The sequence below is a fragment of the Arvicanthis niloticus genome, chromosome 24 (genome assembly GCF_011762505.2).
Source record: "Arvicanthis niloticus isolate mArvNil1 chromosome 24, mArvNil1.pat.X, whole genome shotgun sequence".
In the NCBI taxonomy this organism is placed as follows: Eukaryota; Metazoa; Chordata; class Mammalia; order Rodentia; family Muridae; genus Arvicanthis; species Arvicanthis niloticus.
The window spans coordinates 18,174,707-18,189,601 of NC_133432.1; the positions used below are offsets into that span (position 1 = coordinate 18,174,707).

General features: G+C 46.9%; 1 protein-coding gene across 7 annotated transcripts in view; it reads left to right on the plus strand.

The window, feature by feature from the left end:
• Positions 1–14,562, plus strand: part of Glt1d1 (glycosyltransferase 1 domain containing 1) — a 71,525-nt gene extending 56,963 nt beyond the window's left edge. For 6 of the 7 annotated variants that reach the window (XM_076922976.1, XM_076922978.1, XM_076922974.1 and 3 more), the window contains one exon: positions 12,669–14,562. In XM_076922976.1, the coding sequence (XP_076779091.1) occupies positions 12,669–12,830 (162 nt within the window). In that variant the 3' untranslated portion in view covers positions 12,831–14,562. The remainder of the gene's footprint in view (positions 1–12,668) is intronic. The other variant, XR_013107068.1, reaches the window with a different exon arrangement.
• The last annotated feature ends 333 nt before the right edge of the window (positions 14,563–14,895 follow it).

The following is a 14,895-nucleotide window of genomic DNA, read 5'->3' on the forward strand; positions in this document are numbered from 1 at the left end:
GAACAATTTCAAATATGCATTCAAATATGTATGAGAACCAGCACTTCATTTATTAAGAAGAACTGTCCTGTCAGACCACCGGCTTTGGGAGCTAAAATATGTATATGCAATGCATAGCACATAAATAATGGGTAAGCATAAACGCTCTTTGAAGTCAGGCTAAATATAGTTACCCATTCTGCATTAGCTGCTATCCCTTAATTGAGAACATAAAGAAACCTGGTTTTTCCCATGTAGGGCTGGAGATAAAAGACTGAAGTGTTCAGAGGGGGCGGGGTGGGGGAGGGTAAGACCTGTGCAAGGAGGTGGAGTGCACAGCCAGGAATGGTGGGCAGAGTCTGGGAGCTCAGTGGACAGTCAGCAAAGAAAGGGGGGGTCTTGGTTTGCGGACTATAAAAACTAAATTCATCCAGGCAGCACATAAGGGAGGAGGAGGAGAAGGGGGGGGGGGAAAGAAACCTGTAGATCATGCAGCATGCCTGGATGTGGAGACTGAAGAATGTGGCTGGATTGGCCACTAGAAAGAGGACCATTTTAGATGCTGGGATAAGGCTCACTTGGTAGAGGGCCAGCCTAGCATACATGAAGCTCTGGGTTCAGGCACCAGCACTGCCTGAAACTAGACATGGCAGTATGTAACTATAAATCTAGCTCTTGGGAGGACAAGACGTTCAAGTTCATCCTTGGTGACAGCTGTGAGGTACAGGGTGTGTTCAGTCTTTATTTGTTGCATTTTTCTGTCTCTAACCCCTCCCCCCCTTTCCCTTTGGAGGGCTTAACCCTTCAAAGTCTGCTACTGAGAGATGGAGATTTGGTACCCGCCCACTTTCACCTGCCCCTAAGCCTTTGTTCTTGGACGCTGAATGATAAAAGCCAGAACCTGTACACTCATCCCCACCCCCACCCCCATGATGAGAGCATAGAAAAGAATCTGAAAGGAAAGGGTTGTATTAGTTTTCTATTGCTGTGGGAAATGCCATGACCAAAAGCAACTTGGGGAGGGAAAGGGTTTATGTGGCTTACACATCCCGGTCACAGTCCATCATTGAGGGAATTCAGGGTGATAACTCCAGCAGAAGCAGGAGCACTGCTTGCTGGTTTGCTCAGCCTGCTTTCTTATACAACTCAGGACTGCCTTGCCTAGGAGTGGCACCGCCCATAGTGGGCTACGCTCCCCTACATCAATCAATAACCAAGAAAATTCTTCACAGGGATACCCACAGGACAATCAGATAGAGAAAGTTCATTTATTGAGGTTTCCTCTACCCAGGTGACAAAAACTAAGTAGCATGGGGGCATTTGTTTGGGGGGGTCTTATAAGTAGAGGCAACTGAATCATTTACATTTACAGCTGCCTCTACATCTCTCTCCACATCTGTATCTATATGCATATCTCTATTTATCTATCTCTATGTCTGTCTATATGTAATCTCTCTATATCTAATGTAGACGCATATCTATACATATATCTATATAATATATCTCTATATTTATATCCTATACCTATGTCTATTTTTTTTTTTTATCTAAAAAGTTGATGACTAAACACATCTCACTATAGGGACAGAATAATCTCTGGGTTTGTACACTTTACCTCTGGAAAATTTCAATTGAAACGAAGCTTCCCGGACCCGCTCAGCATTGATTTTTCATTACCACAACAATCTGGTTATTTCTCCATTTAAGAAGAAGGAAGGAGTCCAGTGACTTTCCTAGGTGTTTTTATAGCTTAGTTTTATAGCTTCAAAATTAAGATCTAGATGACATTTAATAGACTCTGTGAATTCATATTCTGTCAGGGTTGGGTTCTTCAAGGGCGGCTCGAGTTGATCTTCTAGAAGGTTTTCTTTTGACTCTTTAAACAGCTGTAGAGAAATAAATTGGGGGACACTAATGGTGGCAGTGGCTAATGTTTATAAATGATGTGCTGTATTCGAGCTTCTGTCTGTCTGTCTGTCTGTCTGTCTCTCTCTCTCTTTCTCTCTTTCTGAGATAGGTTTTCCACGTGTAGCCGTAGCTGTCTTGGAACTCACTTTGTAGAGTTCCAAGTTTGAGGCTGGCCTCAAACTCAGAGATTCTCCTGCCTCTGTCCCCCAAGTGCTGAGATTAAAGGTGTGAGCTATCTCTGTACAGCCAGCTTATGCTTTTTAAAAGAAATATATATATATATGTGTGTGTGTGTGTATGTATATATGTATGTATATATGTGTGTATGTATGTATGTATGTATGTATATACAATGTCTATGTAGCCCAGGCTGTCTTCAAACTCACTATATAGCAAAGCATGACCTTGAATGCCTAATCCTCCAGCCCACCCCACCCCATCTCCCCAGTGCAGAGATTGTAGGTGGCCACTGACACACTGAATGTACTGAGCATCAGACTTAGGGCAACCAGGCAATCTATCTACTGAGCTGCATCCTCTTCTCAAGGCTTACATCTTTCTTAAAGACATCTTTTTCTTTAAGCATGGATGGCTTTGATTGTGTTTTGGGAAAAGCAAGGTACTCTGGGAAATGCTATTCTCAAACTCATGTCCCACCTGGAAGGTGGCGGTGCTCAGGGGTCTTGTTCCCCTCTGAAATCCACAGTGGCTCGTGGGTACTCTCTGTTGTCTGCTACTCCTTCATCCAGAATATGGAGGTGAGACGCCTCTGCTTGGAAGTAGCAAATGCTGTGCCAATTGCTTTGAAGAAGATTTTGAATCATCAAATCTAGAGAGAGTTCACATTTAAATTTAGAGCCAGACTTTACCATTGAGCACTTAGCACTGACCCTAAAGATTTGAGTATTATCCCTGGGGCCTAAATGGTGGGAAGAGAGAACCGACTTCTACAAGTTATTCTCTGACTTCTATACGTTTTTTTTTTTTTAAAGGGCACCTCCCCCCCCCCCAAAAAAAAAGTTAAATAGTCACTAAGCATCCAGTTCCCCATCCCTGTATGTTTGGATGCTCAGAGGCCCCAGCAGAGTAGGCTAGGACTGACTGCAGTGTTGGACAGAGGGGCCCTGGGCCTTGGCTGGGTTTCTCGGAAGAGTCCATCCCAGCCTGTCTATGTGTGTGTACAGGGACCATACAGAGTTAGCTCTGTGAGTCCTGGCTGTCGCATTACCATGAGAGGGTTGAGAGAGTGGGTCTGTGCTCCTTGGTCTGAGGTCCTGCAAGGTCCAGCCCAGGTGAGAGATGCAGAAATGGTTATACATGCACATGTAGGCATACACGCACACATATATACATGCACACAAGCTAGCACACATGCAGGTATACACTTATGCAAATATGTCCCACCCCCACACACAGTTGCTCTCACCTCCTTCATTGTGACTCTCCCCCTTCCCTTTTTTCTTCCATCCCTTCATTGTTTTTTCCCTCCCTCCCTCCTCTCTCCTTCTCTCCCTCTCTCCTTCCTTTCCTCCCTCCCTACTGTTCTCCTTTCAGGAGGATTTCTGGTACTTTCTCATCCCACCCCCAGGTGGATTCTCTCAGCCTTTATTCATCCTGGTTTATCAGTCAAAGGGACCTTTCCTGTCTGGGGCCTACAACCACCCTATGCTGGAGACAGATGGCACAGTCTAGCAGAGGCAAAGTCCCTAGTGACCCATGGAACCTGGGCTTGATGATTGTGGCTGGATAGAAAGGGCCACCAGATGGGGCTCACGCCTCAGGAAATGTGGAAGCTGCACCTGGGGTGAGCGCCAGCCTGAACCTCAGCATCTGGACTTGATGTAGGCCTGAGTACCAAGGCATCGAGGGTGATGTCAGGAGAATTCTGCTTGTCAAAAATTTCCCCAAAACATGAGGGGAGAAGGTACATGGTTTCTTTAGTGACCTCTGTGGTGTCCCTGCCATCTTCCACACAGACACCTGTTGACTCACAAACCTGCTTCTTTATTGTTGAAGAAACAGAGATTAGTTAGGGATGGGCCTGCAACCCAGGGAAGGGGACAGTTGTGACCCAGAGGGACAGAAAGGGAAGGGTTTTCTTTCCTTCCTTTCCTTATTCTTTCAGTACCCTGTATGTACATCTACCTGTACCCAATGAGGGCTCAACCAATCCCACTGCAGGATCCTTCTCCAAGCATAGAGGTGTGTGGACAGTTTTGGTACCCAGGTGTAGGGCAGATCTAATGGCATCTCCGCCCCTGGGATGAATCAGAGCAGAAGAGTGTTGCTTCATGAGAGTTCACTGTAAAGAAGGTGCTCACTGTTCAGCACCCTAGAAGTCATCAGGTGCCTCAGGTGTCCCTTAGAGGACACCCTTGGGCTGTCACTGGAAGGGTAATCCTGGAGGAGAAGGTGGGGACTGCAAGAAGGCCCAGTCACCTGCCTGGTGCTCTGTATTTCTGGCTGTCTCCACTTACTGTGGGTTCTGTCTCCATGACAGAGCTGAACCCAGTATCTACTGTGCCCCATCTGTGCCAGGCAGCACCTGGTCCTAATAGAGCTATTTATCTCAGCAGCCACTTCCATTGCAGAGACTTTCTTGGCCCCCGAGCAAAGGAACCCATTTGAAATAATGAAGACTATTCACCTGTCAGAACCCTCTGTGCTTCCTGTCGCATATAGGGAATGATATGCGTGCTAGGCTATGCTGGGGCTCCTGCATAGAACCCACTACGCCCTCCTCTGCCCAAACCCACTAGTTGTGACCCACAGGGGCTGCTCTGAGCAGAATGCTATTCCCACGCTAGCTCCTCTGTTGGAGAGCTCGCCTTGGCCCAGGGAACAGCTGGATTCCCACCATAGCACTGGATCTGCAGTTTTCATTTCTTCTTTTAATCATCTGTGAATAAGCCAGCTATTTCCTCATCAGTCCCAAGCTCCTGGAGGATGGGGCTGGAAGATGAGGAGGAGAGCTGTGGAATGCTGTCTGCTGGGCAGGATGTGGTCCTTGTACCCACGAACTCACAACAGATATGTGCTTTAGTTACATTCCTGTTGCTGTGATAAAACACCAGGGCCGAGACAACTTACAGAAGAAAGTGGTTTATTGTTTATGTGTTTATGTGTAGATAGCATCGCATACAAGGGCAGAAGCAGGAAGCTGAGAGCTCATATCCCTCGCTGCAGTCACAAAGCAGAGGGCTAATTAAAAGTGGCTGTAGAGTCCCTTTTCATCTCAAAGACCACCCCCCAAGTAGTCTCCTTTCTCCCACCTAAACCTCCCCCAAACGGCGCCACCAACTGGGGACCAAGTGTTCAAACACCTAAGACAATGCTGGGGACATTTCTCATTCAAGCCGCCATACTGGGTTACCTGCAAAAGACCCACACAAGATCAAGCCACACAAAACTCTAGCACAGAGGGGAGGGGCTTCAAGGGCTGAAGCCCTGGCTGAGGATCTATTGGCAGTTGATGGCTGTGGGACGGGGGAGAGTAATGCATTCTTAGGAGTATGTGGCTATTGGTAGGATGCTCACAACCCAGTGGATGATCCTCGATGATGTGCTACTAATCTTAGTGAGGGTTTCTTTTTTTCTTTTTGTTTTTAAAGAGGAGATGAAGATGTGTTGAGGGCTATAGGAGAGAGAGTATATATAGGATTGAGATACTTTGTATACATATAGAAGATTTTCAAAGAATACGTATTATTTTAAATGTTACTTTTTTTGTTTTTTTTAAAGGAAGGAAGGAAGGAAGGAAGGAAGGAAGGAAGGAAAGAAAGAAAGAAAGAAAGAAAAGATATAGTCTCCACCAAAATAGAGGATGACAGGGAAAGAGAGTAAACTTTGGGAACAGTTCTTGTTTGAAGAGAAACCATGGTTGTTTATATCACTTAAAAAACAACAACAACAACTTTTTGCAGGTGTCTGACTGAGCAAGGTCCTGCACACCTCTAACCCTGGAGGTAGCTCTGGTTTGCACCTTCATTTTCTTTAGTTGCCCTGTCCTTTGTGTTTCTGAGTGACTTAATGAGTGTGTCTCCCCACCCCCAACTGGCTACTCACTGGGGGATGGGAGGCACATGGTTTTCCTGAGGCTGATTTATAGGCATCAGTACTCATTTGATTCTGAGCTCTCTGAAGACCGGTGTTTCTGCGCACAGTTTTCATTCTCATTGTCTTAGTGTGCTCATCTTCCCTGCCTTTTTGGCTTGCAAGGGGGCCTCACTGGTCCTAAAGAAAGCCCCTCCCTCAAGGCCACTTGACTTGCTTAAGTCAGCACTCTGGCATGCTCTGGGGTGACAACTCTGTAGAACCTGTGATTGTTCCAGGCTTGCTTACTCTACCCCCATTTAGTGTGTGTACTCCACAGACATTTCCCTGAAACTTTTACTCTGTAGTTCTTTGGTCTGTCTGGTGTGGTGGCCCTAGGTAGGTTACAGATACTGAAGAATGAAAAATTATAAAAATCATTTTTATAGAATATATACATATATAGATGCTTTTTAAGTTCTTTTAAGGACATGGAAACTTTTCTCTGAAACAAGCCAGGCCAGTTTCAGGAACTGGCTGTAAAGAATGAAAGTCATTCGGGTGGTAAAAACACAGTGACAGGGCTGTGGCTCTACGGGTGGAGCTAGTGAGAAATAGTTAATAGTTGACAGGGTAGGGCAGTGATATGGTAAAACCACATTTTTGAGAAGAATGAGTGTGCAGAGTGATTTTCACATGACTCTAGATCATTTGGGCTAGATTCCTCTGAAATGTTCCACTGTTCTTGGTTACCCCTCCCTCCCTTGGTCTTCCCAGTGCTATGTTCAAAATTTGTAAAACAACCAATCATGTATGTGTAACCGCATGAAAATGCCTTCCTTTCCCCACCCCATGCTATAAAAGACCCCTTAGCCCCGCCACTCGAGGCCAAACCTTGCTCTTCAGAGAGAGAGCTTGTGGTTTGACCGCCGGCCAATTTCCCTAATAAAGCCTCTGCTGATTGCATCCAGGTATGGTTTCTTGTGATCTTTGGGTGGTCGTGATTTCCTGAGACTTGAGGAAGGGTCTCCCGAGTATGGGGGTCTTCATTACGCAGACTGATGTTACCCTGGACTCATGCAAGGCCATGGAGCATGGACCAGTCACAGACATCATAGCTCCTGACCCTTGCCATAACCCCTCATCTTTGTCCTAGCTCCTGACCTCTGCCAGCTTCTGTGGTTTGGGAGCAAGTCTCAGGTTTTCTCTGTTCTTGAGTCAAGGGAATGAGCTGGGCTCACCCCACAGCACCACAGTCAGTATGGACAAATAGGGTCATCCATGGGAGTCTTTTCCTCAGACCACATTACATTAAAAGCTGGTTCTTTCATCTGAGAGGAAGGAAAAGGTAAGTTTGGGGCTGCAGTCCTGGGTATTCATGGCTGAGTTCCATGTGGGCACCTCTGCTGGTCCAGCTGGGGCAAGCCACTCACTCAGTGGTTGTGCTATAGCTAAGCTGGGGTTAGGTGGTCCTGGAGCTGCAAAGCAAAGACCCTTGTATAAGGGGATGCGGGATCTGTGGCAGTTGACTTTACAGACAGTCCTTGACCAGGAACAAATGGGTGGCAAGTGGCTTAGCCACTCTTGGGGACAGTATCCAGTCTCCGTAGATAGTCACTGTAGTACCAGGGAATCTAATCTTTTCTTTTCTTTCTTTCTTTCTTTCTTTCTTTCTTTCTTTCTTTCTTTCTTTCTTTCTTTCTTTCTTTCTTTTTCTTCCTTCCTTCCTCCCTCCCTCCCTCCCTTCCTTCCTTCCCTCCCTCCTTTTGTGTGTGTGTGTGTGTGTGGGGTCTGGCTATTTCTCTGTTTTCCTTGCCCCTCTTTCCCAGTGCCCATTTGTTAAGCCAGCCATAAGGTACATCTGATATATCTAGCTTCTACCTTTCTTGCTTCAAACCCTCTCTTCCAAGACTTCACTAAGAAAATAAATAAATAAATAAATAAATAAATAAATGAATAAATAAATAAATTGGGTGCTTTATCAGAACCTATCCACCATCACTTAGGATTTTGTTCTAAAATTACCCCGAGTCCTGCGGAGATAGTAAGCAAGGGCCCTGGCTTCAGCCCACTCCTCCACATCAGATAAATCACTGATACAGCCAGCATCGTAAAGTAATATTCCCAAGTGCTAAGCCCATCGAATAATTTTAATATGAATGCTGTTCTGCCACATGTTGGGAATAAATACGTTATGTTTTTATGATGAAAAGAATACCAATTTACTAGAAATGTGTACATAATACATAAAAATAAAATCCCACCCACATAAATGTTGCTATTTATATTGCCAGCTATAAAAGGCATTCAACATTTAATTAACAATAATTTCGAGGATATGTGGCTTTTCCCTCTTGATGGGAAAGCACTGCGCGTTAATCTCAGACACTGTCTCCTGGCTGGCATTTACTAGACCTGATGGAGGAAGGTTACAATGGTAATTAAGTGTGTATGCGTTTCTGCACAAGAGTCTTAGAGTGTGTGTGTGTGTGTGTGCGCGCGCGCACGCTCACAAGTATGCATGCAGGTAGTGGGGTGCCTGTAGAGGCCAGAGGATAACATCAGCTGCTGTTCCCCTTGCTTGTTTGATTTGTTATGACAGGGTCTCTCATGGGCTTGGAATTCACAAGGAAGCTGAGCTGGCCTGTGAGTGAGCCCCAGGGATCCTCCCGTCTCTGCCTTCCTGGTGCTGAAAGACTATACATGTGTGTAGCCACTGTATAGTTCTTTCCAGTGGGTGCTGGGGATGGAACTCAAGCCCTCCTGTTTGCAAGGCAAGCACTTTCCTGACTGAGCCATTGCCCCAGCCCTGTCAGCATGAGATTTGGTAGCAACTGCCACCACTGCTCTGGCTGACAGTTGAGTCCTGTCTGCAAGCCTCTTTGTCTCCCTCAGGAAAGGGGAGTTTGTGAACTTAAACCCAGGCCTCCTAGCTCAGCATTCCTTGCAAGCAGAATAAATAATGGATGCTCCCTTTTCTCCCTAAACAAGCTTTGATATCAGAATACATCTTAATTTTTCTAATTATGAGAGGCTTTGAAATTAAGTACTGGTCAGCAGGAGGCCCCCGATGCATCAATTAATAACGCACACGTGGTCTGTGGTCTGTGGTCTGAAGGGAGAGCTACAGGAGCAGAGGCAAGAAAATAAAACCCGGACTTTCTCATGCTCGGTGTGCATGAGGCCTGAGGGGCCTGAGGGGACAGTGGCCTTTGCTCATTCACAGTGAGAAGGCGAGGCTGACTCCATGACAGGCTTCAAATTGGCAGTTAAGGAGACTAGACCTAAATCTCTGTTTCCAAGAACTGGGCAATTCCAGGCCCAGTCCAGGCCTCAGAAGCTGCCCTGCCACCTGGCCTGAAGCAAGGACAATGGGTCAGCAGCAGTTTCCAGACCTCTTCAGCTATTTCTCCAGCCACAGTTCCCCACCCTAGCCCCCCAAACCCTTCCCTCCATCCAGCCTAATGGTTCTGGAATGCTTAGAGATACAGTAAGATAAAGCTCACCTACCCCGGGATTCCTCAGCAAGTTTCCAGGCCCCACATCCTGGTAATGGCTCTGGACCCCAGAAATCCCCTAATGTGCTTTAAATCAGGCCTGCAAGCTCACTTGGTTGTCTTTCTATCTTGGTAATCAGAGAACCCAGCACGCTGGATTTCTGCAGAATAAAACACTCCTTGTGTTTACATACTATTTGGGTCTGGGGGTATCATTCTTCAGTGACTCATGGACCCTTACCACAGGTGGTCAGTGTGAGCTCAGCGGTGGGAACTAGCATGTCGGAAATCACACAGCAGAGAGAAGTGGTGCAGAATTGGAACACAGATTTGGCCCTGAGTCCCAGAGCTTCCTTCTGCACCAGGCACTGTCCTTGGTGTGAAGAGCTTCTCTGACCCCAGTGTGTGAGCTGAGGCTCTCTAGTTGTGGCCATAAAAGAGGGAAGAAATCGTGACTCCTGGGTCACTGCAGAGAAAGTAATTATTGCTATTAAATATAATATTGATGTTATATTTATATATTATATAATATTAAGTATTGTATAATATTAGATAACATTGAATATAAGATTAATTAATATATTATTTATAATATTAATTATATATAATACTGTGTTTTATTATGACATTTTCATACCTATTTAATGTATTTGGACCATTCTTCCTGCTTACTGTCTCTTATCCCTCCTTCCTGCTCATTCTCCTCCCATTGAGTAACTTTTCTCTCTGTGTCTCTCTCTCTCTGTCTCTCTCTCTCCTCCCCCACCTGCCCCTCCTCCATCTGCTCCTCCTCCTTGTGACTTGGTTATTTTCATGAATATGGACTCTTTACTGGTAGCTATACTACTGAAGAAAATACCTTTCTTACACTTGAGATTTCATTGCTGTGATAAAAACATCATAATCAAAAACCTTTCTTCTTGGGGAAGAAAGGATTTATTTGGCTTCAAAATTTTTTTTTTTTTTTTTTTTTTTTTTTTTTCGAGACAGGGTTTCTCTGTATAGCCCTGGCTGTCCTGGAACCCACTCGGTAGACCAGGCTGGCCTCGAAATCTGCCTGCCTCTGCCTCCCAAGTGCTGGGATTAAAGGCGTGCGCCACCACCGCCTGGCTTGGCTTCAAAATCCTAATCCGAGTTGATAAGCTTTTCTCCCCTGAAGAAATAAGCCAATTCAGCCGAATTAAAAAAAAAAAAAAGGGGGGGGGGGAGGCTAGAGAGACGGTTCAGTGGTTAAGAGAAACAACTGCTCTTCCAGAAGTGCTGAGTTCAATTCCCAGCAACCACATGGTGGCTCACAACCATCTGTAATGGGGTCTTGGCATCCTCTTCTGGTGTGTCTGAAGAGAGCGATGGTGGTGTACTCATATACTTAAAATAAATTAAAAAAAAAAAAAAAAAAGCCAAAAAAGGGCAGGTTTATTTGGGAATGGGCTCCTGGGTAATGAGAGCAGAGGAGGGGGTGTTGGTGGGGTGAGGGTGAAGGGGTGTTACTGAGGGAAAATGATATGTCTGCCACATGCTGGGCTTGTGCCTGTTGGGGGGATGGGGAATGTCGCAGGCTGGTGACTTTATGTGAGGGGGTTGGGACAGCAGTCCAGAATGCAGGACTGGGCTTTTTTTCTCCTTTTCTGTTTCCAGGCTTTTCAAGTGGGCAGGGTTGGAGGGAGAGGGAGGAATGAAACTTGCAGACCCAAGTCGGGGAGCAGGACAAGCCAGGGACTCCTAACCGAACACAAGTCTTTCATCAGGGAAGCCAGGAACTCAAACAGGGCCGGAACCTGGGGTCGGAGAACTGAGGCAGAGACCACAGATAACAGCTGCCTACAGGTTTGCTCTCCGTGGCTTGCTCAGCCTGCTTTCTTATAATACCCAGGACCACTAGCCCAGGGGTGGCCCCACCCAACAGTGGTCTGGGCCGTCTCACATTAAGTATTAATATTATTATTATTATCATTATAAAATGCTTTATAAACTCGCTCCCAGGCCAATGAAGTTATTTTCTCAACTGAGGGTCACCCGAAAAGGCGTCAAATGGATACAGATCTAATCAGGACACTTTCTATCCCCTATCAACCATGAGCCAGTTACAGATTTGTCAGGAAGGGGTGTGCCGCTTCTCAATCCATGAAAGAATATCAGTGGGCCCAGTCTTATGCAGGTGAACCATAGCTGAAACTGAAGAGGTTAGCTCAGAGCCTTTGAAGGGTTCCAGCAGACCCCCTCTGGTAGGGAGAGTCTGAATTACATTCCTCAGGAAGACCACAGGGGGAACAGAGCCTGTGGACACATTCCTCAGGGCAGGCCAACCATTCCTGCTACCACTCTAAGGACCAATCAGTTTCAAAGTCACACTGTTCTGCCAACCACATTGGGCCTAATGGCTGTTGCTCTATTCTACCCTGAAAACTGCATAAAAACTGGCCGACCAGGCCGCCGAGGTTGTCACCTCTCCTTTTAGATTCAGGATGACCTTAACATGCTGGAAAAATAAACTTCTCTTGCTTTTGCGTGGTTCACTGGGGGCCGGGGGGGGGGGGATCCCCAGTAGCTAAGGCTCCTCAGAGTCTTATACAACATTCCACACCACTGTACCCCTTCCTCCAGCTCTTACCATCTTTAACACCCCACATGGTGTTCCGTGAGCCTGTAGGGCGTGGTGAACACCTCCCACTTAAGGCTGAGTCACTTATATCTTCACTCTGACCATGTGCGAGTCTCTGCAGAACCATCGCCGACTGCAGAAATAGGCCAAGAGATGATTCTTGTTGGACCAGGGAAGACTGGGGAGGAGCATGATTGACAGCTCCAGGGTTTCTCCCCCCCACCCCCCCCGACCTTCTCAGCAGGTGTTTGTGGGCACAGATCTGTGGGGTTGTGTGTGCTCGTGTTACTTGTAGGTACAGATCACTGCAAAGCTGCAACGAGAATAGTGTGAGTAGATGGTTGTGGATGTGGTGTGTCCTGGTGTGTGTGGATGTGTGTGTATGTGAACATGCCACACATGGAGGCCAAATGCCAACTTGTGGGACCCAGCTTTCCACCAGGTGAGTCCTGGGGATCGAACTCAGGTTGTTAAGCTCCGTGGCAAGTACCTTTACCCACTGCACCATCTTGCCACCGGACATATACAGTGTTTCTTAATCCCGAATGCTTGCATTACTCTGATTCCGGCCCCTACAAAAGGTGTTTCTCCAGGGTTCCCTCTTCCACCCATCACTCATGTGTGTTTCTCATCCATTTCCTGTCTTCCAGGAGTTCATTCAGTTGGCAAAGAGACTGGTTAGTGATCCTGCACTGGAGAAGGAAATCGTGACCAATGGAAGGGAATACGTGAGGACACATCATTCCTGGCAGGTGGAGAGAGACACCTACCAGCGCCTCATCAGGAAGCTGGAGATGAGCTTGGCGGATTAAATGATAGAAGTCTGTGCTCACCACACCTGTCCCAACAACTGCCAGGTGCCCAGGTAGACATCAAGAGATGGGACCCAGTCCTGGACCACTGGAATCTAAGAGTCCCCAGAAACACATCCACCCCCAAGTCTCCTCCTGTTTGGCTGACAGTTCTGCTGTGCTTAGAGCTCAGTTCTGGATGGACCTATAGCTCACTTCTGAAAGTGCTTGTGGTTCAGTCCCAGAGGTGCTTACAGGTCAGTCCTCAGTGGGCTGGTAGGCTCACTGCCGAAAGTGCTTATGGCTCAGTCACAGACGTTGTTTGTAGTTCAGTGCAGGAGATGGAGGTGCATCTCAGGGGCCTTTGGAGGAGCGTTCTAAGAACTGCTTTTACAACTTATGGAGGCTTATTTAGAAGCAACCACCGAGCAGACCCTTCCCCTGCCTTCACAAAGAAGAAACAAAAGGTTCAGGATTGTCAATGGAGTGGAGATGGCAGCGTTTTTGATATGATCTTGATCTGCAAGCCCTCACGGGGTCCTGATGGCCATGGGGGCGGTGGGGAGGAAGGCTGTGGCTGGCATGTTAATAAGCCCTGGAGAGTCTGTGAATGGGTTGTATCAGGTTGTGTCACTTCTCACTGTTGCCCCTGAGAGCCAAGCATACTTTCCAAAAGAGGCCCTGCCCATCTGTATGACATCACATGGAGCCTAGACAATGATTGGATGGCCCTCATGATGAAGGCTGGGTGGGCGTTCTTCTCTCCTGCTAGGGAATTGAGGATGAGTGTTGACTGAAGTCACAATACTCCACACAACAGTGGTACCCAAGACTGTGACAGGAGGTCACTGGAGCATGGGTGGTTAGCTGGGTGTGTGTGTGTGTGTGTGTGTGTGTGTGTGTGGTTATCTTTCCATGAGATCTCCCTACAATGGTGCTCCATACCTCCAGTGGCCCTTTTGTTAAATTTCAACAAGGTTGTGCTACTGTGAGCAGGATGTGGAATGGCTACCTGTGCTAAAGCAAGCAGCCTGGAGAAGGAGAGAAGACGAATGGAGCCAAGAGCCACTTGCGCATGGAAAGTATCAGGCTCTGAAGGAAACGGAGGAGGAATCAGAATCCATATCATATTTGCTCCAACTCAGAAGGCACATCTGGGCCTTTTTCTTTTCTTAGCAGCAGCAAGCATCTCCTTTTAAGAGAAGCAGGCTGGAAGGAAGCAAACTTTGTAAACCAGAACTTCAGGGATGAAATCAGAGCTTGATTCCATAGGATGTAATTCTCGGCTTTCTGTTCTGTACCTCAGATGCAGCACCGTCACTTTCATGAAGGCTCCAGCGGATGCAGCAGCAATCCCTCACCGCTTGGTCGTCAAGCATTTGGGGGCACACTGAGAAATGTGTCCATTTCCTTGGCCCTTGGCCTGAGCTAGGGTCTTACCTCTCTGGGCACAAGAAGGGGAGTGGGGGTGGGGGCAAGGGGCGCAAGTAACAAGGCCTGAATCTCCAGAGCAGCTCCTCTGAGCCCAGAGTTCAAACCCACTTCAGGAGAGGTATGTAGAGGTCCCATGTCAGAATTCAAAGGTCAGGTGTCACGGTTACTTACAAAAGCCGGATGCTATGGAATGCTTGCCTCTCCTTTGCCTGGGGATGACGTCACTGACCACTGTGCCAGCATCACTAAGCTACATCTGCAAATGCACTTTGGGGAAGGAAGGGTTCTTAACCAATAAAGCACGTTACCATCAGCCATATATATTTTTTAAAGCTACTGTTTATTTAACCCAGAAATACCTCTTGCAGGGAGCAGCCCCCCCCCCACATGCCAACAACATGGTCCCTAAGAAAACAAATACAGAGCCGGGCGGTGGTGGCGCACGCCTTTAATCCCAGCACTTGGGAGGCAGAGGCAGGCGGATTTCTGAGTTCGAGGCCAGCCTGGTCTACAGAGTGAGTTCCAGGACAGCCAGGGCTACACAGAGAAACCCTGTCTTGAAAAAAACCAAAAAAAAAAAAGAAAAAAGAAAACAAATACAGTACTTGAATGTTTGATCAGAGGGGTTCGACATGAACTTATGCTGAAGTGT